The sequence below is a fragment of the Sabethes cyaneus genome, chromosome 2 (genome assembly GCF_943734655.1).
Source record: "Sabethes cyaneus chromosome 2, idSabCyanKW18_F2, whole genome shotgun sequence".
Taxonomy (NCBI): Eukaryota; Metazoa; Arthropoda; class Insecta; order Diptera; family Culicidae; genus Sabethes; species Sabethes cyaneus.
This window is the reverse complement of record NC_071354.1, coordinates 229,811,603-229,837,829: the sequence shown is the minus strand read 5'-3', so window position 1 is coordinate 229,837,829 and position 26,227 is coordinate 229,811,603. Positions and strand designations below refer to the sequence as shown.

At 40.4% G+C, this 26,227-nt stretch overlaps 1 protein-coding gene across 1 annotated transcript in view; it reads right to left on the bottom strand.

Annotated features, from left to right (window-relative positions):
• Nucleotides 1-7,860: 7,860 nt before the first annotated feature.
• LOC128734668 (syndecan) overlaps nucleotides 7,861-26,227 on the bottom strand; it is a 79,556-nt gene continuing 61,189 nt past the window's right edge. Inside the window, exon 5 of the mRNA XM_053828964.1 lies at nucleotides 7,861-12,442. Within this exon, the coding sequence (XP_053684939.1) occupies nucleotides 12,270-12,442 (173 nt within the window). The 3' untranslated portion in view covers nucleotides 7,861-12,269. The remainder of the gene's footprint in view (nucleotides 12,443-26,227) is intronic.

Sequence of the window (26,227 nt, the reverse complement as noted above, 5' to 3'; positions counted from 1 at the left end):
GGCTCTCGAAATAGCGATGGCTCCTTCCCCGCTTGTTAAGGACGTTCTACATCATCCACCTTTGCTGGTTATTATCCGTCAACAAATACGTCATGACGTGACTAGTGCACCACCGATCGTTTACTATGATTTCGCCCGTGCGGACCTCAGGGATATCCAAAGAACCCTGACTAGCATCAATTGGGATGCAGTTTTGGACAAGAATGACGTTAATTCTGCCGCAATGACATTCTCCAATATCCTAAACTACGCTATCGATCGACATGTGCCAAAAAGAACCATGCCCGCTCTGAAGCAGATACCCTGGGTAAACGCTATGTTACGACGTCTGAAATCCGAGAGAAAGACCGCTCTCAAGAAATTTTCAAAATATCGAACGTTGCCACTCCGTAACCACTACTTGTCGATCAACACACGTTACAAACGATTGAGTCGCTCCTGTTTCCGGAACTACCTGAGCAACATCGAACGTAGACTGAAAAGGAATCCCAAATCCTTCTGGAAGCACGTCAACGAACAGCGGAAGGACAACGGGCTTCCTTCGGTAATGTTCCTGGGTAGTGAAACTGCCAGTAACACAGAACAGTTTTCCCAACTATTCGCGCGGAAATTCTCCAGTGTATTTACTGACGAAAGATTGACAAGAGAAGAAATTTCCGCAGCCATCCAGTGCGTCCCCGTACTTAGCAAATGTTTAACTCACCTTTCTATCGACGACGCGATGATCATATCAGCCGCCGCGAAGCTAAAATCTTCTCGTTCTTCTGGACCGGATGGTATTCCGTCTCTTTTGCTGAAACAGTGTATCAACGCCTTGGCGGCTCCGATGAGCCACCTGTTCAGTTTATCAATCAGTACAGGTGTCTTCCCAACAATATGGAAATCGGCATACATGTTTTCTGTTCATAAAAAGGGGAATAGGAGAAATGTGAATAACTATCGCGGCATCTGTGCACTAAACTCAATATCAAAACTGTTCGAGTTGTTGTGTATGCACCTGTATTTGCATTCTTTAAGGAATATGTCGTAGACGATCAATACGGCTTTATGCCTCAGCGGTCCACGACAACCAAACTTCTAACTCTTACGTCCGACGTGATAAAAAGTTTTGACGAGCGGTCGCAGACACGGACCTTTCCGCTGCTTTCGACAAATTGAACCATCGAATCGCCATCGCCAAACTGGACAAACTCGGAATCGGAGGCTCGTTGCAACGATGGTTTAATTTTTATCTCTCCGACCGCCACCTAGAAGTTAGCATCGACTGGTTTACCTCCAGACCTTTCACTGCTAACTCTGGAATTACCCAAGGTAGCCATCTCGGACCTTTGGTTTTCCTCGTCTACTTCAACGATGTCAACTTCCTGCTTAAATGCCCGCGACTCTCTTTTGCCGACGATCTGAAGCTGTATGCTAAAGTCGATAGTCCGTCCGACGCCGCGTTCCTGCAAGAGCAGCTACTGATTTTTGCGAAATGGTGCACAGATAACCGCATGCTGCTTAATTCCGATAAATGTGAAATAATTACATTTTCAAGGAAATTGAACCCTCTCGTTTTCGACTACATGCTATCAGACGTGCCTTTACGCCGCGAATACTGTGTCAAAAACTTGGGAATACTGCTTGACTCCAAGCTTGACTTCAAACAGCACATCGCATATATTGTCGATAAGGCCTGCAGGAATCCGGGATTTATCATGCGGATCGCCAAGAACTTCAAGGGCATCTACTGCCTCAAAGCTCTCTACTGCGCTCTTGTCAGGTCCAACCTTGAGTACTGCGCTCCTGTGTGGAGTCCTTCTGTTTCTGTTTCTGTTTGCAGCACAAGGTGGGGCAGTTAGAGCCAAGTCTGTCCAGGGCTGAGATAAGGTGGTTGTGATAATGTTAAAAGAATCCGTGCGGATTACGCTAGCTCCATAATGTATTGGTGATTATGGATTAATGGGCGGAAGAAGAGTGACAGAACTTGGCTTGATATAATTGTGTGCTTGGTCAATATAGCATAAGATGGCTTGTACTTATCTTGTTTTCTCCTTCCTTTATTTGTTTCCTCATCTTGTTCGTAGTCAATCTTGATTAAACCTGAAGCAGGCTCCACGCCGGCCGTTCTCTCCATCGTTGTCACCAGTGTGGTCATCTGTGGCTGGTCTCTTGCCTCCCCTCACAGCAACATTATTGTTGCCGTGAGAAGAAGCGATAGAGATCAGGCAGAAAAGAAAAGAAAAGAAAAGAAAAGAGGAATTTTTTAGTCAACATGTTGATTGCAATTTTCAAGTTAGTAATATCACGAGAATTCTATGTCTGTCCATCACCTATGCTACTACCGACTAACTACTCGCTAGGCTGGACGCTACTCATCTCCCAAATACCCATGTCATCACGATTGACCCAGCGCTGTTCCACAACCTATGCTCATTAAAAACCACAGCCGCCTCTTTATCTCCCATCTTTGCAGTATTGTAGCTGATGGCGTAAATTTTCGAATATTTTGTGCGGAATATTATTCAAGAGCAATATTATCGCTCAGAACTATCGAAAAACTACTTGAACTTCCGAAAAATAGAGCAGATGCGATGTAATGGGGACTGGTACTCGCTCGTATTATTCCCGGTGGCATTAATTGCATATTTGTAGCGGTAGTCAACCGATTTGTCGGTATGCTCTTCAGACCGTGGTCAATTGAAATGATTCTGTAACTAAGAAGGGATGAGGTGGATCAAAAAGAACTTCGCTTGGAGATATGTATATATGCCGTGTTAGGTCTTAAGTGCAAGCTGTCACTAAAGCAAGACTTAATAAGATGTTAACGACGTTGATAATTCTGTGAGGATGGTATTGAATCGAAAAATAAATCCTCATACCACGGCCATATATTATGTACTATGACCCCATTTTAGGAAGTGGAAATGATTGAGGACAGCCCTTCGCTATCACTTGAATCAACCAGAGAATCGAATACCTGTTTTTACTTGAAGAAGTTTTAACTCTAAAAAGATTTAGTTAGAAATGGAATTTCAGTTGAAGTCTGCCAGCATTGGGCAATGGACAGAACAAGATATATATCGAGGCTATAAATCTTTTCGAGTGATCCACTAAGTCCGACCGCGACGACAGCCGCAAGAATGGAGAGGAGCAGGCCGCCGGTGAGTTGCCACCGTTCGACTTGATGGACTCTCCGACAGAGGCTCATCAGCATTAGGAAGGCCCTTGGGAGACAAACAGCGTCATACATGATCATTTTATGTTGTTAGTTGAATACCGTTAACGCGGTTAGTCACAAGACATGCAAATCATTCTAATAAAGGAGGGAAATAAGAAAAAAAAAAAAAATTATAATTACATCCAAAACAATACAATAGAGGTGACAGTAACAGCAACGATAGCAATATTAGTAATAATAGTAATAGCATAGGAAACTGATACAGGAAACACAGCTACTGACTATAACTTCCTGCCCATTAATAATTGTAATTTGGCAGCATAGGTATAAGAATTTCCGACTCATCATAGAACACTCAAACATATATTCATTCGTACCTATACACCCATGCACACTCATACATGCATACACATGTATACATGTACGTGTGTGTATATTTTTCAGTGCTGTGCTGTCCATAATCGCATAACAGCCACAAATTCTATGGCAATCTCATAGAAAATGTCTCGATTACGCAAATAAAGACATCACATCATTTTTGAACACTCGTTCGTTCTAACTAGCGATACATTTTAATTTTCATGAGTAAGTCAAAATCTCATGAATGGTGGGTAGGATTTGGTTTCAGTTTTCTAGAGAAATTTCTGTGCATACCAGCAATTCATCTAGGGAACCGAGTAAGCCCTCCCGGTGCTTCGGCCCAAACGGATTGAATTTAAAATCAAATCCGTTCGATTTCGCTCCATTCCGCTTTACGAGACACATGCTACACATAAAGCTAAATTATGCAATACTACATACTACACATATATCCAACTTAAACTATAAACATTCTACATGCGGAACTAAGAATTTTTAGGTCGTTTGGCCGAAGTACGCGTCAAACCACCTACCCATGGGAGGGAGGTCCAACCTTGAGTACTGCGCTCCTGTGTGGAGTCCTTACTACCAAAATGGAGTTGACCGAATCGAGTCAGTGCAGCGCCGATTCATACGTTTTGCTCTTCGAAGATTGCCCTGGAACGACCCCTTTCAGCTGCCCTGCTATGAACAACACTGCAGACTCATCGATCTTGACCTGTTGAACACTCGTCGCGACGTGATCAGAGCAATGGATGTCGCCGACATGCTGACCTCGAGAGTGGATTGCCCATGTCTACTCGCGAACCTCAACATATACGCCCAAAGTTGTGTTCTACGTAACGGTCCATTTCTGCGTGTACCACATCGGCGAACCAACTATAGCACATTTAGCACAATCATCGGTCTGCAATGCCATTTTAATCGACTAAAACGTCAGCCGCGGCGTACTGAAAATTCGTTTCCTGGCACTAGCACGTAGATTTTAGTTTAAGTGTATCAGTAGGGCCAGAAAGCCTCTTGATATTTTTATACAAATAAACAAATGAACAAATAAAGCAGGACGTTTAAGAGCAAATTTTAGGCCATTTTAGGGCAAACAGGACCAAAAACTAAAAATGTTTAATAACTCTGTAGCGATTGAGATTTGCTCATATGCGTAGAAAACATTTTTTTCATCAAATTTGGTCCTCTATCACCCCCTGTAATATTTGCACTAAGCTACCTAACACCCTGTATATAGGCAAAAGTAGAACAATCTCATCTGCAATACTTTGTGTGCAATGTCTATTTACACTGGCACTAAGAATCGCCCAAGACTTACCCCTTTGGATGACCGCGAACGACTGCGCGCTGCTCAGCAATCAGCACTATTGACGCGGCTGCAATGCCAGCGATACCGATGACTGCCGACACGATAGCGCGCCGAACGCAAGGCATCCGTGGCGATGATAGCTCAGAGCATCACTGCCAAGAGCTGCATGATGCGCGCTCCCGATACTGGAATATGCAATGTGATATTCTGTTCCAGGGGTACTCAACCTCCACACTTTGAATTATATCAGTGCATCTAAAATCCAATAATAAATTTAATTTTTCGGTCTGATATCCATGTGCATTATTTAAACTTATTACGGCCAAAGTTTTCATTATACAGTAGGAGGTGCTTGATGAGCTAAAACGAAATAAAAATAATTAAAATAACATATTACGCTTACCTGCTAACAAGGCCATGTGGCTTAGCCGTCTGCCCAAAATCGCAGCTTTGAGATTAGGCAGCCGGAAACCACGCAGTATGGCGCTTCCTAGCAGAGCTACTCAATAAAGTAATACCGGGTTGGCCGCGTGGAGACGTTAATTCACCGACTAATTAACTCGATCTTGGACTTCCTGCCGCCTATTTCGCAGACGGCTCAGAAGTCTCAAATCACTTTCGACCTGGTCGAGTCAACTTGCACGTTAAACCCTTCTGACTAAATAATGTGCAATGTGGTTCTAAGGTCCTTATCCAGCAACTCCTATCCCTACCCAGTCATGGTACCAGCCGCAATACGAGCAACTTTTGCGGAGATCAAGTACCAAATGTAAGCAAAGGTCGTATACCAACAGGGAAGGAGGCACTGATCGGATTATTCGGCAGCGACTTAGGCGACGAAACAAAGACGATGAATGGATACTCGGTACTTGGAACTGCATATTGCTGAATTTCGCAGGTGGCAACCGGGTGCTGCTTGAACAGTTTGAACAGCGTTAACTTGGTATCGTAGCTCTGCCGGAAATTTGTTGCAAAGGCAAAGGAGAGAAGGTTTGGAAGATCCGCGGCGTATTGACCCAGTTTTACCAGAGCGGTGACACTACCAATGAACTGGGAATGTGCTTTGTATAGTATTGGGTAGCATACAAAATCACGTGATAGATTGGAAGGTGATCAACGGGAGAATCATCAGCATTATCAACATGGCCTGCCCGCACAAAGGTAGACACGACGACAGCAGCTCGCCACGGGACGCTCTGCTCCGAAGTCCCTTTTTCCCCCGCAAAGATATCAACAAAGCCAACTGGAGATCACCTGACCAACGTTTCAATAAACCAGAATAACCCCGTTCTCGATCCCGTTTTTATAGCAGGCCGGTACTTCTCTAACATCAGGACGTATGTTCCCAACGAGGTGCGGATATTGACTCTGATAATCACCTATTAGCAGTATAAGTGAACTCAAAACTGTCAGCCGTATACCATACACGTCAAAGCCGTAAATTGCTTGAAAAAATTATCTCAACATTGCCACTAGGAAGAGCTTGGCCAAATATCGAAGAGCCTGTTGAATGGGGAAACCAGTTGACCACGATCCTAAAGAGTAAAAAGCACCAAAAAAAGGACAAAGATCGTGAACAACTATACTAATCTCACGTCCAAGTTTTATGATAAGATGAACCTATCTCAGGACGGCTACCCGCGGTAGCCTGACATGTGAAGGGACGAGGAAGGGAATCTAGTCACAAACGAGCGCGAGGTGGTCGACAGGAGGATGCAGTCCTTCGATGAACATTTCAATGGCGAAGTTGCAGGAAGCGAAACGGAAGTTCACCTAGGAGTACACATAGAAGATAGTAATGTCCCTGCCCCCGAATCTCCAAGAAGTCAAACGAGAAATCGGGTTACTGAAGACCAACAAAGCCGCTGATAACGGACTGCCTACCGGGAAAGCTTCAGAAACATGGCCAAGAATTGAAAAACGATGGCAACTACACTAATTTCCAAAACTTGGAAGGAGAAGCTACCGGAGCAATGCAATGAAGCAGTGGTTTGTCATCTACAGAATCGGTGATCGGCTCGACTGTTGCAACTATCGTGGCATAACGCAGGTAAACGCAGCCTACAAGATACTCTTCCAGATTCTGTTTCGCCGGCTGTCACCGACAGAACAAGGTATCGTAGGAAATTATCAGGTGGGTTTCATAGGGGCTCGAAATGTCGGCAGTACAATGTGCCCACGCGTCACATCTTTAGTGATTTCAAAGCAGCATACGATACAGTCGATCGAGACCAGCTGTGGCAGATCATACACGAACACGGTTTTCCGGATAAACTGACGCGACTGATCGAGTGATGTGTTTCGTGCGCATCTTGGGGGCGCTCTCGAGTCCCTTTAAGATGCGCCGTGGGTTGAGACAAGGTGACGGCTAATCCTTCATGCTGTTTAACATCGCTCTTGAGAGGGTGATACAACGAACGGGAGGCATGATTTTTACCATTTTTTCTAGATTTTGCAGTTCACTTTGATATCAAAGCCAGGACCTTTGCGACGGCGGAGGTAATCTACGCCAGACTGAAAGGGGAGTCTAGGAGAAATGGGCTAAAAATAATTGCGTAGCTAAGGGCACTGCTTGGAGAGATTCCCATCGTACATCTGGCGAAACTCGGCAGGCTACAGTGGGCCGAACACGTCAAAAGGATGCCGGTCCACAGTGCGACGATAATAGTTTTCTTCAACAACACAGAACAATAGAAGGGCTCAACGTGCTAGATGGCTCGACCAGGTCGAAAGTGATTTATGACTTCTGAGGTGACTGGGAAATTGGCGACAAGTGGCTCAAGACCGAGTTGAATGGAGACGAGTGCTAGTTTAGCCACTTGTTTAGACTCCCCTGGCGAAAGTAAGTTATTTTTAGACAGATAGTGCACCGTTTCCCGTCTATAATACTCAACTACCGAAGGAGAAGTAACTATAACTGGTTTTTCTAACCGCGTCCTGTCGGTCCTCGCAGATACACTGATTCTTTTCGCTCTACCTTTGAAGCAAAACACCGGCGGCGCACACACTCCCAGATACACTGTAAAGACTTTTTTATTTACAATGTCCCTTACATATGTGTGTGTGTGTGATGTTTGTATAGTAAACTTAGCATTTAGTAATATTTCTAATGATTTTTCTTTTTCTTTATGCCTTCCTTTTTGCTGCTGTTGTTGTTGTTTAGTCCATTACTACTACTAGTAGTAGTAGTAGTAGTCATCTGTTCTTCTTTTCTGGTTGTTTACATGTAGTTTCAACACAATGTTTTGTTTCTTCTAGTAGCCGACCAATCTGTTTTTTTTTTGTTTTACTATCGTTTGAATTCCGTAAATTTCTCTTCGTCTTCACACTGCACTGGCTGTTTGACTCTTTTAAAGGTAGTTTACGTCGTTCGAAATCTCTGTGTGAAATTTTGACTACCTCTTTGTTCTTCCATTATTTATCAGTTTCGAAAAAGAGGAGTTTTTTTTTGTTTGTTTTCAAGTTATTTTCAGTTTGAAGCAGATTTGCTTGCATTTTTTTTTTGTTTGTTTTGTTTCTAGTTTTCTGTTAGTGTTGTTGTTGGTGTTCGGAATGTTTTACGTATTTCCGGCGCAAAAAAAGAATTTTTAAATGCCTTAAAAAGTTTGTTTTTTTTTCTGTTCTACTAACGTTTGTTTGATCGACTTTCAAAAAAGCATCGAGCATACTACTATTGTAGAGAGTTATAACTGGTCGCGTGTATTTTTCGTACGTACGGATGTTTTTTTTTGTTTTAGGAGGAAATAAAGTTAGGATTAGAAACATACGGAGAGAGATTCGAGGGATTTTGCAGGTGAACCAATCATACTGGTAGTAAATAGTGTTCTGTTAGGTGATTAGTGAGTGAGTGAGTGAGAGGTTTAAGTTGTGGTGTAATGTAAGCTGTTCGAACTGTTCGAGGGACGGTACGTGTGTGTGTGACTTAGGAAACGCTTCGTTTGCAATATGCTATCATATATCATTTAAAAAAACAAACACAGTATCCGTCGTTACAACACTTTTCAATGGCACAAAAAAATTGTAAGAGGAATAATAAAGCAAACGCGTGTAGTAAAGCATAAATTAATTAGTTCGACGTTTGTGTTTCCTCATCATCGTTACAATCAGTCTCTAGTTATAGCTTTTAATAAAAAAAAAAACGATTTTGTTTTAGTAATATGTTAGAAAAGAAAGCTGATGGAAGTTTTTTTTTCGGTTAAAGCAAGCTGCAAAGCATTTCAATCATCTCAATCAAATCGAATCGGCTGAGAGTAGTTGACATTTTTGTGAATGCGCTATTATAAGAAGATATACAAAGAGTTGCTGTTGTTAGGCCATTGAATCCTTCTTTTCGTATTGTTTTTTTTTTCTTTTGTTTTATAATATTTTTTCTCTAACTTCGGGTTACACACGATTTTTAGTTGACATGATCTTTTATTCTTTTCTATAACGAATGAATTGTTAAAACACCTATCACTGGTTTTTGTTTTGCGATTTTTTCTGATTCCGATTTATCTAAACACTTTTTGTTTCTTTTTTTGTTGAAAAAGTGTGAAGGTTTGTGTGAGTGTTTGAAAGTGGGTCGTTTGGAAGAATTACTCTAGCACTGATCGAGAACAAAGTTGAAATCTCCACAGCGCTAGAGATAGTTCCGCCAAACGATCAGCTGCGTGTTTGTGACTTTCCGGACGTACAATGCGGCTGCTGCATAGTAGTTGACTGCGAAAACAGATACTTAAGAACGAGTATTACAATTTAAACGGAGATTAGGATTGGCTTATTGATTCATTCGTGACGCACTGTTTCCTGTATCTTTTCGCTTCTGGCAATCGATTTGTTTAGCTAAGTGTGCCTCATACAACCAACAATGCGGATTGGCATCATGCATGCATGCAGTTTACATTCTACGGGGTACATTATCGATATACATGTGTGTGTTTGTGTGTCTGGTATGTAAATAATGCTCAAGCAACAAAATAACGGAAATAAAATTTTGGTTTGTCTCCGAATTCCGATTGGCATTTCGTGATGTTTCGCGGCTAACGTTTTGTGTTTTTAGAAGCGGCACGTGCAAGGTGTTGATCAACTATTGCTGGCTTGTAGGATCATATGAACAACGAATTAAAATACAAAATTCTGCACCAAAGCTGCCCAAGTGATTATTCGAGGTTTTATTGCACCCCTATTGCGGTTTTAATTGCCAATGTTGGTCACTAGAACTGGTATAAGTGTGCAATAAAACCTTAAATGTTACATGAGTAGAGATAACAAATAACCGGTAATGTTTTGAATTGGAAAACCGTCAAAACATGCCTAAATACAAGTAATTGTACGCAAGGACCATGGCGACGTTACAAAGGTTCAGTGATTACTATGCTAATTACAATGATAATTACCTATTATGTAATAGCGAATCTTTTTTCAGTGTTTCCTTTTATACATACAGGTGTTGGCAATATTTCGGTTAATAATTTTAAAAGCTATTTGTATGTGATAGTTTCCTCATTTTTTCTTTGTAAATCCGATTCGAGATTTTATTCCACGTCACCCGCAACAACAAAACTATCCGGCATTGTTTTTTTTTCTTTTAAAAATGACTGACAAAAAATCTCTACCTACAGCTGGTTTCGCAATTCAAAGCCCGCCTGCCGACTCCTCAATTCCCCAGCGTGACAAAACTCAACAAATCTGTTTCCTCTTCCCGTTTAATAAAAACGAAAACACAAACAATCGTCATTCGAGAAAAAACGCAAAAACTATCCTTCAAAATTCTATTTACCTCTTGCTGTTGCTTCTGCTGCTTGCTGCTGCTAACACTTATGTTTTGCACTATACCCGAAAGCCGGTCCGTAGAAAATCAATTCACTCTGTATCAATCATAATAGAACTGCTGCTCCTGCTGCACGGCTTTTACTTCCGTTTTTTTTCAGTCCTCGCGAGCTCGAGATTATGAATGGCGGCGCTATGAAAATGTCAACCTCAAATCCGCCGCCTAAGCATGCCATGCCACAATGAATGTTATTTTTCTTCCGCAGTTTTGTTGTTTTGTTTTGTTTCGTTTTAGTAGTAGTAGTAGTGTGTCTTCCAACAGAACGTACTCCACTAAATGGTTTGCTTTTTATTGCTATAGATTTAATTTTAACTAATCCTTTTCTTTAATGATTACGGTTTCCTTATAATTTTTTAAAAAAGTTTATAAGTATTTTGTATAAATAATAGTTATATGTTTTTGTCCTATACAGAGTGTTTGTATTTTCTTTTTTTTTGTTTTACCATACTTTAACAATAAAGTATTAATCATTCCTTTTTAGCTTGTTTAGTTATGAAATATGCTTAGTTCCAAAAAAAGACAAGTTACCTTGAAACGAACGGAATAAACAAAACCTGTCTAATTTAATATAAAAAATAAAAAAAAACTTTATTTCTCTCCTCATACTTTCCCGTTTTTAAGCATGCCATTATATAAATATGTAACATCTATACTCTATAAACTTTTAGCCTTTTTCTTACATGCTAAAACTTTGCCTGTGTACGAATGAGTGTATTCTAAAACGCCTGCCGAATAAATGCTGCTCCGTTACGTAGTCGTGTCGCGTTCTCGACTGTCCTTACTGCCTCTACTCTCGCTACTACAACACACCGTTGCTGCGTTGGCCGATGATTATATACTGTCGTTTCGTTTATTTCAAAGATTCCTTCTACTGAACTAATATTTGTAACAAAGGAAAGAAAAAAAAACTGAACCAAACACAAAAAAAACACATTGCGCCACGATTGTTTTCTTGATTAAAAAGCGATAATTTACTGTACCCAGCACTGTGAACGCGCTCTGCGCGTTCCTCTAATTGGGCCTAAAAACCGCACTGAAAGAAAAAGAAAAGGTTCGTTTTTCTTTTGTTTTCATCATAACATCGCCTACTACTGCTGCTGTAAATTTCAAATCGTTCATCATCATCTGCTGTTTGTGTTTGTGTGGATGTAATTTTTTTTTGTTAGTAAAATTTTGCATTTGTATCTTCATCATCATTTTAAACTTTTGTTTTGAATTGTTTACACTATACATGATTTCCCGGGCCCCGGGAGGGGGAACCCGCGGGAACTCATGGGTTACCTACTACATGACTCTACAGTTGAGTGACTGAGCGCGAGCATAAAACCTATAGAAGCATGCGAACGAGTGCGTGGGTGGTGTGGAACGACCTATGTTGTTCTTGTTGTTGTTGATCGTCGAACCCCGCTCTGCGAAAGCTGATGTGAGAAACGTTATTATAGTTTACTACCGAACCTCCAGTTCTTTTGTTTTTTTTTCTTGTATCACGTTTCCCCGTTACGCACTTTACCACTCGTTGCCAGTACTTTTAAGTTGTTTCTTATTTTCTGTTGCTACTACGGTTATTAATCATCGCTGGTTGTTGCAATTTACAAATCACCATCACTGGAGTCGATCGAGTAGTCTCAGGCGTAGAACTCCCGATTGTTGGCATTCTTCGCGTAGGTATTGGCCGTTGGCGATCGCTTCGGTTCGTCGAGCGCGTAGCTGCCTTCGTCCTTTTTCCGCATCCGGTAGACGATGAACATGACGACTAGGATGGCACACAGCAGACCGACCACCGCGCCTCCGATCACAGCTGGAAGAAAAAGAATAAGATGATTGATTAAATCGTTATTCGTTATTATGTATCACATTAGATTAATAAAAAATATCGGTACTATCCAGACACAACCACAGGCAAAGTAAGTGCGGCATTTACTTTCAAAACGTTCGTGGACTTTGAACCAAAATCTACGAGAAGCAGAACAGTATAAAATCTCGTGACGGAGAAGTGTTGAGTGTTGATCAGCATCTCTAAAAAAACTGTGTTGCTTCATCAAACCCTCTCCGATTCCTAAAACGCTTGAGCAACAAGAGTAAAAATCATAGTGGCCAATCGTCTTGAGCTCGACATAATCGTGAGCGGTTTTCTCGCTTTGCTCGCTAGCTGTCGCGGCACGTTTCCCTAGAACAGTAAGAAGTTTTCCAAATCCCTTCAGTTTATACGAAGCTGGTTGATTTCGTTACGTTCTGCTTGCTTAACATTATCATTAGAATCACAGAATATCAGGGAAACCTCATACGCCAGTTCTACCTGACGAGACAGATAGTTTCGCCCACTAAAGCGCAAGTAGAGCCCCTAGCATAGCCGACAAGCCAATGCTCACAGCGGAGGCGTTCCGGCCCTGCGCGGGCTCCACGAACTGATTCTGAGATCTCTAAATGTAGTAAAATGTAGTATAGAGAAGAAGCCTAACACCGGTTGTCCTCAACCGCGTACCCGCGTATCAATTTTCCAACATAAACAACCACAAATGAGTCAATAGAAAGGCAAAAATCGGACCATCAGTGGTTATCAACTTAGCAGGGTTCTACGTATGGAATAGCCTTATCTTCCATCCCCATAACATTTCGTTCGCTGTCCCAGTAGGTCTACAAAGCAAATTGAGTACAGCACGAACTGGGCGTTCGCGGTAGACGATAGAAGCTTCAAAGTATAGAGTCGCACCCGTCTCTCAACTCTCGATAAGAGAAGTTCGTCGCCAAACCCCAAAAACCAACCTCTACCGAGCGCCCCGCTGTCCCTGCAGTCTGCATAGAACGTTAAGACGTCGAAACGTTTCTCCTCGTTTTGAATTTATAAAATTAACTAAATTTGTAATATTTTGCTACTACCTTTCTTCAACGGTTCCCTCCACCTGTTTTCACCCTCTCCCTGGTTAGCTTTACCTGAATTTTCTTGCTTATCGAGATGACTCTACACATTCTAGAACGCTTCGATCAACATTAGTAAAAATTTTACTTGATTTAAATGGGAACATCATTAAAATGAATTATGAATTTTCGCATTGCCTAGCATGTTGACCATTATTTGAATTGACTGTAAGATTTTTTTTCGATATTCAACCAGATATCCCTTAGAAAAATTAATTTTCTAGCCGCGCCATACGCACGACAATCCGTCCTTGGAATCACTGAAGGTAGTTCACATGGTCTGCGGCCAATAGAGGCGGCAAATGTACAAGCTGGAGAGAATTGAACTTAAAACTGTAAGCCATCCACTGATCCACATCTCGTAAAGGGCATCACCACCAACGGTACTTTGCGAAACATCCGGGATTTTTTCCGTATCATCGTGCGAGTGGGAGTCCTACCTCTTGCAGCATCGTGATGTGACCCAGTGATCAATTGCCTTTGGTTTGGTCACGGTGCCAAAAACTACAACATGGTCCTGCTGTGCACTCAAGTACAATATGCAAACAACCTGATGATATCAGGCCGAAGTTTACCAACTACGAAGAAAACCATCACGCCACAAACCGTGACTGCCCCAAGCGAACAGATTTCAAATGGACCCGATAACAAGCATCAGCAAACAACCATCCTGGTCGCGGGCGCACTGATCACCGACCTTCGGCCATCAAGGATATCGAGTATCTTGCTCTTCAGCCTCTTCAGTCGGCAGGTCCCAAACCTGTGTCCACTCTTTCTCAACAACCAACGAATTGCTGCCACGAATTTAGCAGCTCATCAAGCGGCCTTAAACTCCCGTTCAACCCAGCATCGCCTCACCTCTGCAGCTGTCCTAGCAAATTTAAATCCTATCCCCGCGCCTAGTCTGCCGCATGCCAGTGTCGCCTCCGGTGCTCCTTTCACGACGGAAGAACTCGTGCAACTCATCTCGAAGATCTCTGTTAAAAAACTAAATCAGTCCGCCAATTTTGGTAACTTTAAAATACATCCGTGAGCAGAAGCGTTGAAATTTTACTGTCAGATCATCCTGATCCTGAGCCTCCCAGTTGGCCTCGAGGTATGATGCTGGCCTAATAAGCCAGTCGTCATAGATTCGAATCTCAGCTGGGACAGGCTGTTGGAATCAATAGGATCGTAGCAACTGGCCCTGCAATTGTTTTGTATTCTAACAGTTGGCTGCGAAGTCTGTCGTATAAAACGGTTCAAAAGTTAAAGCAATTTGAGAGTGTTGCCATTTTACCGTGGACACCTTTTAAAGTCAAGTCAACCCAGTGCTAAAACGATACAATTTTCCTATGATCATCAGAGGTTATCTATCTGGCAGATAACTCTGAGTAGTGTCTGTTGGCAAACATTTAACATCTCTGTAGGTGTACCGCGAGGAAGTATCCTGGGGTTCATTCTGTATAACATATACACATCTGACATCCGTCCCCTTCCACGGGATGGCGTGTTGTCTCAGTTTGTGGACGACACAGCAATCGAAGCCTCAAATAACAAACAGTGCACAGTGGGCAAAATCGGGCAACTTTTTGTTGCCGCTGTTCTTAAGGGGTAAAAAGTGACTTTTCTTATGTAAAAATTCACGAGAAATCGATTGGTGATGGTCTCAACGCGCGAAAATTACGGAAAGTAGCCCATTTTGTTCCATACACCCGTATTTTCTAATAGTTTTAAAAGAATCATACACAAACTTTTTCTAATTTGAGATTCTATGGTTAGAAAAGAAAAAGAATGTTGGGAAAAAGGTATCTGAACAATTTTATTTTAATACAGGATAATCTAGTAGTCCGTTTTGCTCTACTTTACTCAAGGTTCTTGTAACACAGGCAAAATGCCAATTCGATACTTTTACCAGAGATTCTTAAGAAGGCATGCTTGTTGGGAAGGTTGAAAAAGCCAGAAGATCGAACGATGATCCAACTTTTCTTAAAAATGTCGTGTAAGGGAATGTTTTGCCCTGTTTTACTCTATAACTTTCGCTAAAATCTGAGAATGCATTAATAAGCAAAGGAGCAAATAAGAAAGTGCTCCGTTTTCGTTCAAATTTGGTGTGTTTGTTCCTAGTCAAAAAATTTAAGACCCATATTTTTTTATTGGGCGCTTAGGGTGCCTTTGCTGAGTTACGGTGGCCACAAAAATCATCATGTTTGCCATTCTTTCTTTGTTCAAAGTGTTTGTACTTCGGAATGTTTCGAGCTCCAGTCGAATATTATTCTTGAAAAGATTGAAATATCTTTTATTTAAAACTAAAACCATTAAAATCGGTTCAGTGGTTCAAAAATTATGAAGTTTTGAATGAAATAAAATCGGAAAGCATTGCAATTTCTATGGCCACCCTAACTCAGAAAGAGGCATCCTAAGCGCCCAATAAAAAAATATGGGTCTAAACTTTTTCACTTAAGAACAAACACTCCAAATTAGAACGAATTCGGAGCACTTTCACATTTGTTCCTTTTCCTACAATGCATTCTCAGATTTCTGTAAAAGTTGTAGGGTAAAACAAGGCAAAACATTCCCTTACATGACATTTTAGTGAAAAACTTGATCGTCGTTCGATCTAATAACTTTTTCAACCTGCCCAACAGGCATGCCTTTTCAAAATTTCTGGTAAAAGTATCGAATTGGCATTTTACCTGTAGTACCTTGTAGAAACCTTGAGTAAAATGGAACAAAACACACTTGTAGACTATGTTGCATTAAAATAAAATTGTTCATGTACCTTTCTGCCAGCATTCTTCTTCTTTCCTTACCACAGAATCTCGAATTAGAGAGAGTTTGTACATAATTATTTCAAAATTATGAGAAAATAAGTGTGAATGGGGCAAAATAAGCTACTTCCCGTCATTCCCGCACGTTGAGACTATCACCAATCGATTTCTCGTGATTTTTTACATAAGGAAATTCACTTTTTATCCCTTAAAAACAGCGGCAACAAAAAGTTCAATTTTTTCGGTCGATTGTGCCCACTGTGCAGTATCTTGAACCAGGCTCGGTGTTATCCTAGCAGTGCGTCCACTGCATTTTAACAATGAAACTTATGCAAAACCAAATTCAAACCGATTTTAACCAAATCCCGGGAATCAAATCCTACAAGGCTGCAGCTCGCGGCAAGGTTCAAGTTTGCTTTAGTGTATAAGTTTGCGAAAAAAATCATGATTTGTGATCTGTTGCCAGCAGCTGTATCAAAAAACGCCATATTCGCAGGGTAATTGTTCGGCATTCTTGCAACACGCCCTGCCCGTCGTATCAGTCCAAGTTTAGCCACCTTTTGAATGCTAAAAGCAAAGCCTTGGGCTTAAAACCATCATTACACATTACCCTTCTTTATCGACAGACTTCGCAGCCGGCTGTTAGAGTACAGGAAAATTACGGGGCCAGTGTAATGATCCTACCGACTATCTAGCAAGCATCGCCTAGCCGGGATTCGAACATATGACGCTTCCGCCGATAAAATGGCTTCCGCTGATTCTTCTCCCGGCTGCGGCTGGTGTAATTGTCCGCCATCACTAAAGGGTGTTCACGATAAAATTGCAACACACTCAAATTGCTCTAACTTTTGAACCGATGGGTAAAATTAATTGAAACTTTACATGAAAAAGTGCTCAAAGTGCATTGTTTATACTGTGTGAGTCTTTATAGCAGGTGCGTAAAGATATGAAAAACGGAGTCGAAAGAACAGCTCGTTTGCACAAGTACATAAGAATCTATCACATCGTGCCATCGGTAAAAAGTTGCTAATCCCGAAATCTACGGTTTCGTGTCATAAAACGGTTCCAAGAACATCTGACCGTCGATCGTGAGTTTAGATGTGGAAAAAAGGCGTCCGTCTACTGTTAAGGATCACACCCGCGTAGTTAGGGCCTTCGACGGGAAACCAAACTCCTCTATTTAGAGATAGCAAAAAAAGAAGGTCAAAACTCGAGATGGATTACGTACGTTCAAGGTTCAAAAGGACCCAAAAGAATACAGTCGCGAAAAGCAGTGCCCAGAAATTATACGATCAAAAGCTGACGAAACCTCATTGCTGTGTTTTATAGACGACGACACCTACGTGAAAGCGGATTCCAACCAGATTCCGAGGAACCAGTATTTCACTGCAAAGGATAAGTTTGATGTTCCAGAGAACCTCGGAATACAGAAGATGGCGAACTTTGCCAAGAAATACTTGGCAATTTGTTCATGTGGACAACGGAGTACACCTTTCGTAACCACAGATACTATGAATGGACCGGTGAATTTGAAAGAGTGTCTCTAAAAGCGACTTCATCCTCTTCTGAAGTCTCACAACTGTCCTACGATTTCCTCGGCATAAGCAAGTAATATCGATTTCGTGTCAAAAGATCCTCAAATACACCGGTGCACAGTGGCTCAAACAGCGAAATACGCGATCGTTTGATATAGCGCCGAAACGTGAAGTTTTTCGCATATAGTGTCTTTAGGAACATTTCTTGGTATAATAAGCCCCTTCTTGCGAGAGAAATCTTTGGGTGATTAATTCCCTAGGGTGTCGACTCAAATCCAAAAATAAAATTCCCTGACTTTCCCTGATTTTCCCTGATGCTTCAAATATTTTTCCCTGACCCTCAAAACTCGAATGTCAAGCTTATTTGGGCGATTTCTGGCTTAAGTTTTTAACCCTTTAGCATGGCTTATGCGAGCTGCTGAAAACTAAAGCTAGATTTCTTCATGATTTAAGAACACATATCAAAGATTCTTAACCTATTTTTTACCAGCGTTTCGAAAACGCCCTCTTCTATCGAGTCTAGGGACAGTTATGTTTGAGGTATCAACTTGAATCCAAAGAAACAAAGATTGAGAAATAATCTAATCGACCTGTTTTTGCACAAAACTTAGATGTTACATACAACAAAATTACAGCCGTGTAAACATAACAAATCGTGCTAATTTTCAGTCAGCTCAAACTAGTAACTTTGCCACTGGAAGGTGGACACATGTCTGCGGGTTTTCAGTTAAACTAAAACAAAACTTTCCTGGAAGTTTCAGCTTGTTATCTTTGCTGCAAAAAGTATGGGGTTAAGGAGATGATTCCTCAAAGATTTTTGGTACAAAAATGTGCGTTTTGCTGGCTTCGAGGTACGGCAAAACTTTAGCTAGCTATATTGTTAGAAAATGTCCAAATGGCAAATATTTTAACCTTCAATGGTGGACAGTATGCGAAGTTAAGACTACAAGACTAAAGCTGTGAGTCATGATTTCGGATTGCAACTATCGAGACTTGAGAGCAACAATGACTCGAAGGTAGTTCGATGGCCGGCCGTTCGGTCCGATGACCGTATATGGGTGTTGAGAATTAAGGCAAATTCTTCAACTACAGCTTAATCAACGTATAGTCACAATCATAAATTCGATGATACTAGGAACGAATTGAATCGCCCAGTTAGCTTCGAGGTACGATGCTGATCTAACAAGCGAGTTGTGTTCGAATCTCGGCTAGCCGGTTTTTGTTAGATAGAATCAGTAGGATGGTCGCACTGACCCCGTAATTTTCCTGTACTCTAACAGCCGGCTGCGAAGTCTGTCGATAAAGAAGGATAATGTCTAGTGACGGTTAATGCTCAAGACTTTGTTTTGCTTTGCTAGGGACGAATTCAATGACAGGTTCGAAAGGATTTATGGGGTGCGCACGACTTGAAAATTCAAGACTCTAGCTCCCAGATCGATCCTGTTTAACGGTCAATACTTTTTGGAAGTCACAATATACAGTCTTTTCTTAGCGACTTTGACCACTATCTCGTCGTAAGATTCACGCAGATCCACTCCACGTTGCAGTGGAGTACACCAGAAAGCTTGATCAACGAATCGCAGAACAACATGACGAAAGGGAATAAGACGTAAGTAGGCTGTGGAGGATCCGCCATGGCGCCAACAACTACGAGGGAAGTGATAGGCACGACGTGGGGAAGACAATCACCCTTATTCTGCGAGTCACGTGACTCAATCAGCGGGGTGGTGTGGCTGTCAAATCACATACATTGTCCATGTCCCACTCATTGGTTTTGGTACCTTTGGTACTGGTACCTACTTAAAGGTTGATTCGTTTTAAAACAACTGAAACTATTTAGAAAGCAGTTAAACACAGCCTTTTAGTTATAATTTAACTATTATTAGCTGTTATTTTCGATACGCTGGCTGGTTCCAAATTGTCGCCATCCATGGATGTTTAGTCCGCAAAATTTTGACAATTTCACACCCCTGGACGCAATACGACAATTCTCACTCGCCACGGCGAGTCGAATTGAGTGCGATCACCTAGGTGACAACCTTGTCACCTAGGTAACAACCCCGTGCCACCTAAGTGACAAACCGTGTGACCTAGGTGACAAAACGAGTCACCTAGGTGACAAAGTGAGTCACCTAGGTGACAATTGTCACCTCATTCGCGATGACTCCAAATTAGTTACGTCACTCGTCTCGCAGAATAAGGGTGAGTGTAACAGCTTGTTTGATGTCGAATGCCAGAAAATGACAGATGAGAAGAACCAGGCCAAGAGTCGCATGCTCACTGCGGTTCACGTCAGAACAGAGAAACATGTAAGCTTTCTGCGTAGTACGTAACCAGCTGAACCAGTCCCGAAGGTTGCCAACTCGCATAAACGCAAATTCTACAGAACGTTAATGCTCCCGGTAACCCTTAACGGACATGAATCATGGACACTGAAGGAAGATGATCAATGCTTGGGGCTTCTGAGTGTAAAATTCTGCAATAGGTGAAAACGCTGTGGATCGCGTGTAAATAACAGTCTGTATCCCGGTTTGTGCTCTTGATGTCTGCACCGTGAAGTGCTTGGGGTCTGCCATTGCTGATTTCGAGCACTACAGCGAGTGAAGTCTGACAATTGTACGGCGCAAAACAAATAAGAAATTTACGGCAAACTGAAAGATAATCGAATCGCCACTAGACATGTAACAAGTTTTAATTCAACCGATCAATCTGCGTATATTTTACACGAAAATTGATTTGATTCCAAAGTTGATCAACAATATTGCCGGGTAAACAAAATTTCCCTGATTGAATTTCGAAATTCCCTGATATTCCCTGATTTCCCTGATCCAAAAATGAATTCCCTGATATTCCCTGATTTTCCAGGTTTTTCCAGGAAATCGACACCCTGCCCTTAAAAGTGAGATACGAAATTTATTTTCTCGTACATTCGAGATACAGGTTTGGTAATTTCAGTAAAGTTATAGTAAATATCAATACAAACAACTTTGTCAAAGACACCATACTTGTATCTTTTCATGGAAATTGGCGTTATTCGTGAACAAACCCTTCAAAACAGTTTTTAAACCCTGAATTATCCTCGTCAACTTTTATGTGTTCATAGCGTCCTAGAAAGTTGTTTATCTTGCTAAAATCAATGTTTTTGTAGAACATTATTATACCCGATTTTCTGCAGTTTCGGAGATTTTGAGCATTTTTGATGAAAAATAGTACTAATTTGAGCCTCAATATTTCCCAAGGTGGCAAATGGTGGCAGACCAAACAATTCCTACTTAAAAGTACAACAAAAAACCTTTAAAAGCAAGTGTCAATTGTCTGTATCCGTTTGTATCCTCAAAAGTTATAGTTGTTTTAAAAATGCATCTCAGTCATGTTTATAGAACAATTAAAATGTACTTCGGATGCAATAAACGCCATTTTGTTTACGTTGACAATCTCTTTCTAAGAAGTTGAGTTACCAGCAATTTTTTCGCCTATTTTCGAGTCGAAAATGAATGTAGACTTAAAATTATTTGCCGCAATTAATAAGAGCAAGACTTCCAAATAACTAACTTAAGTCTATTTTGTTCAATACCTTCGACTGGTGTTTTTTTAAAAGATCACACTCATAATGGGCTGGTACCGAATGGCCGAAACACAAATGGTCGAATCACGAATGGGTGAAATCCAAATGACCGAATTTAAACAACAGTCACAGAAGACCGAATTTTCTCGGAATGACTAAATAACTATTTAATTAGAAAACACGAATCAACAAGCAGTTAACAATTAACTTTACTCAAATCAAAAATAAAATAAGCAACACATCTTTTTGTTGTACTTTTAAGTACGAGTTGTTTGATCTGCCACCATTTGCCACCTTGGGAAATATTTAAGCTCAAAAAAGTAGGGTATTGTCGTTGTCGTCGGGCCACTGTTATGGTCGGGCCATCTTGATTTTTACAGTTTTAGTAACTCATAATATCTATGTACAAGCATTGTAATACCTCTTACTGTGACAGCTAACTTTTCACAATATTGTGAGTTTCAATCGTTTATTCAAAACACGCGTACTGAATTCAGTGACTAAATTTTTCAAAAAAAAAGTTTTGCAGGCGCAGTAAACTTTTCTTCGAGAAACGATTCATGAAATGCAATTTTCGAGATAAATGTTGAAAATGTATGAAGTGTGTTGTGCTTCACAAGAAGACTATGGAAAAATACCCTCTAGTAAAGTGTTTGGTAAGGGTAAGGTGAAATGCTAGAAAAGCGCTATTTGTAAAGGTCAGGCCACTTGAGTAGTCATGGTTGGGCCACCATAATTTTAAGCGCAGAAGCGCTAGAGAATGTCAGTCACGTAAAATGTGATGAAATAAAGTAAAGTTAATACGATAAAAAACCTAGATTTTTGTTGTTTTTTTCATTGTAGTTGTACGCTTCGGAAAAGGTGATTGTAGCAATATTGATTTTACAAGATAGCCAAAATTTCGCAAAAATGCAATTAAAAATAGGATATTTGTACCTATATGAGCCGTTGCTCACGGAATTCATTCTTTTCATGTCTCTATATAGAATTTCAATACGTATATCTTAGATTTTCTGCGGTGGCCCAACCTGTACAACATGGCCCGAATATGACAACATTTTTTGTTTTCACGTAAATACCTATAACTTTTTTATTTTTCAAGCAATCAGTTCAAAACTTTCCGGAAATATACCTTATTCTTAGACCTTTGTAACGATGTATTCAGATTTCCGAAATTCCTTTTTAAACGAAAGTTATGGGCGATTTCCAAAACATGGCCCAACCACGACGACACTCCCCTACTATTTTTCATCAAAAATGCTCAAAATCTCCGAAACTTCAGAAAATCACGTATTACAATGTTCTACAAAAACATTGATTTTAGCAAGATAAACAACTTTCTAGAACACTGTGAACACGTAAAATTTGACCAGAATAAGTCAGGGTTTAGAAACTGTTTTAAAGGGTTTGTCCACGAGTAACGCTTCATAGATAGTTTCCATGAAGAGATACAAGTATGGCGTCTTTGACAAAGTTGTTTGCATTAATATTTACTACAACTTTGCCGAAAATACCAAACCTGTATCTTGAATGTCGGAGAAAATAAATTTCGTATCTCACTTTTAAGGGAATTAATCACCCAATAATTTCTCTCGCAAGAAGGGGCTTATTATACCAAGAAATGTTTCTAAAGAAACTATATGCGAAAAACTTCACGTTTCGGCGCAATATCACACGATCACGTATTTCGCTGTTTGGACCACTGTGCTGTGCTGCGACCAATCGGAAAATACTGGGCTATTATGAAACGGAATCTTCTGAAACATCCTAAAGTAGTCAAACCAGTCATGAAATGAGGAAAACATGGCTAAATATGCAAAACATGTCGATTTTGAGGTTGTGGATAATTTCATGAGGTGGGTTAAGGCCAAAGCGCGAGCATTCAGATACGGAGGCGAAGTTTAATAAAATAAAGACACTAAAACTAAGTTTATTTATTTCATTTGATGTCCTAAAAGTTTTATTGTCAATCAAAAAAAACTCGAATTATGCGAATTAATCTTGTGATTGCAATTTCAACGTGGACACCCTTTAGTGAGCTAAGCTAGAGAAATTCATGAACCTCAACAAACTCATAGGACGCCTATCGTTAGGACAATGCCTAAGTGGCGTTGGTGGGCCCCGGTACCGTCGGGCAGAATGTACTTGGTTTAAGATGCATTTACTTTTATCCTAATCTTCTATTCTGGTGTACTGTTCGGCCGCAGATGCTCTGCTGACAATGTCTATGCCATCAGCAAAGCAGACGAATTGAAACAGATTTGTTGAAGACCGTGCCTCAGTGTGGTAAAATTTGCTCGACTCATAACACTCTGTAGGCTGAACAGCAGGTATGGGAGACCATCACCTTGTTGAAGCCCTCTGTGAGATTCAAATTAACTAGATAATCAAACCAACAGAATCGGACGTAGATTTCGTAGATTAAATCAGTCAGATCAGCTTTCCGGGGAGGCTGTTCTATGTTAGTTTTAAATCATGAACCCTAGCTTCATGATTGTCCATTGTTCTTTGCGGTGGATGTTATCATAAGCAGCTTTGAAATCGACAAATAAATAGCGTGAAGAACTCTGTATTCGAGGTCTTTCTGGAAGATCTTTCGCACAATAAAGATTTTGTATGTCCTTCAACGGCTTGATAAATCCTAGCAAATGGTGTTCACAATTGGTGATAGTCGGCGGAAGATGACTTTGGCAGTGCACTTTGTAGATGGCATTAAAACGATAATCGCACGATAGTCCGTTGCTGCACCGTCGCCGAAATTACTTACTGGAAATGTATGATTCTGACGAATTTGAATCGCTATTTTGAAAATGTCAAACATCCATTTTAATCCTCCCATTCTGATCCCAAGTAACAATTCCAAGTTTTATTACGTTCGTATAGCGGTTTTCATGACCAATTTCATAAAACCGCTAATAAAACTATGAGCTCCACCAGAACTTTCTGATGACCGCTATAAAACTGCTTTCTGACCAAGTGGCCCACTCCTCGGAATATTTTCATAACCGCTATAAGAATCACGTTATAAACTCAAGTAGTCGTATCACGCTCTGCTGAAAGCAGCAATAAAACCGATTAAGCTTTCGCTGCTTGACAGCCATCGCCGTAATTTAAAAAAGCTTTTCGCTTTTTGCTTTTTGTTTTTCGATTTTCGCTTTTCTAGCAAACGCCATATAAGTTCGCTAGTTTTGTCAACTTGAAAATATATCCGTGAGCAGAAAAGCTTTAGTTTTACTGACAGATCATTCTGACCGATTTGGTTTATAGCGGCCAGAATAAAATATCCCATAGAATATTTATTAAATTTTAAGCAATTTCGTTGCTTTGCACTATGTGCGCATTTAATTTCATCGTGCATTTTGATATGATAGGACGATAAAATCAGCGCGCCACTGAAATTTAGTAATTTTCGAAAAGTGGTTGTTTTAACAAATTGAAAATATTCAGTTAGTCAATCTCAATTTCTAGCAAAATCATTTTAGTTGCTTCCTATGACAGGAAACCCGATTAATAATGACCTTCTTTCTGCAAAACACTTTGCTTTGATGAATTGTTGTTTTCGAGCTAAACAAAATACTAAAATATGGCAATATGGCTTCGCATGAAAAAATGATTTTGGTGTTGAACTTTTGTATTCTTCATAATAGCAGCAAAAAAACTGTTTGGTTAGAGTGTTACCATTTTAATTGCTCTATAAAACTAACAGATTTATTGCGGTTTGACAAGTAACCGCGATAAGATCAATTTTGATTGGTGCGCCATTTTGTGTTGCTACGTCACACTTATGGTAAGTTTATAGGAGACGTGGTGCAGCCAACAAGCTTTAACGTGGTAATATAGGCAACCACAATAAATTCGCTTTATTTACAGTTTTATTATGGTTTTCTAGCTAGCTATAAGTGTGTTTGGACTCGTATCCTCTTGGTATTGCGCAATACCACAATTCATACCGCGATAAAACCTTTATAAAATTCAAGTAAAACCAAGCGGCTTTGATTTGTTACTTGGGATGACACTATGTATATCAGATCAGGCCTGTATTCTCAAGTCAGAAAAAATATTTAATTTTTTTTTATTATTTTCGACTATTTTTTCACCATGTGCTCACGTGCAACGGATTACGGTTTACCATAGTATGTATATCGTTTGCAGTATGTCCACATTGCTGTCCACATTCACTAGACGCACAGTAAGCTCCGATTCCGATTTAAGATCCAATAACTTTGTTCAAGCGAGATTTCATAGCAAATGAATATACATAATTTTGAATTAGCATTTTGCATGGTGAGTAAGTTTCAGCTTGAGTTAAGCCCGGATTCTATAAGGAAAACACTGATTGTTCGATAGGTTGATTATTAAACGTTTCGGCATCGACACTCTCTTGCGAAAGACCGTAAAAAATTTTCTTCGAGCAACAAGTAAAGACTGCAGCAAACATAAATATTAAATATTGCAAGCACCTTAACTAAAAAGGGTACGACGTTGCGAAGAAAACGCAATTCTGCATCCACTTATTGCATATGCAAATGTTGCTTATAATTTATGTAGAATATATGGCTAATTGAGTTTCAAAGTTCATTATGAACGACAATACCTAAATAATAAATTCACGACGAGCTCGAAACTTTATGGTTTATCACATACTGAGCTAATTACCCGGACGTCGTTCGGGGGAATCTGAAACTGTTTTGAATTTCTACCCACGACATTTTGATTAGAAAAACACTTCACTTAGTTTCTCTATACCAATCGTTGGTAACCGTTTCCCATTCAGGTGGTAAAAATGGTTGTATTTTTTGGTAAACACCGTTTTCATT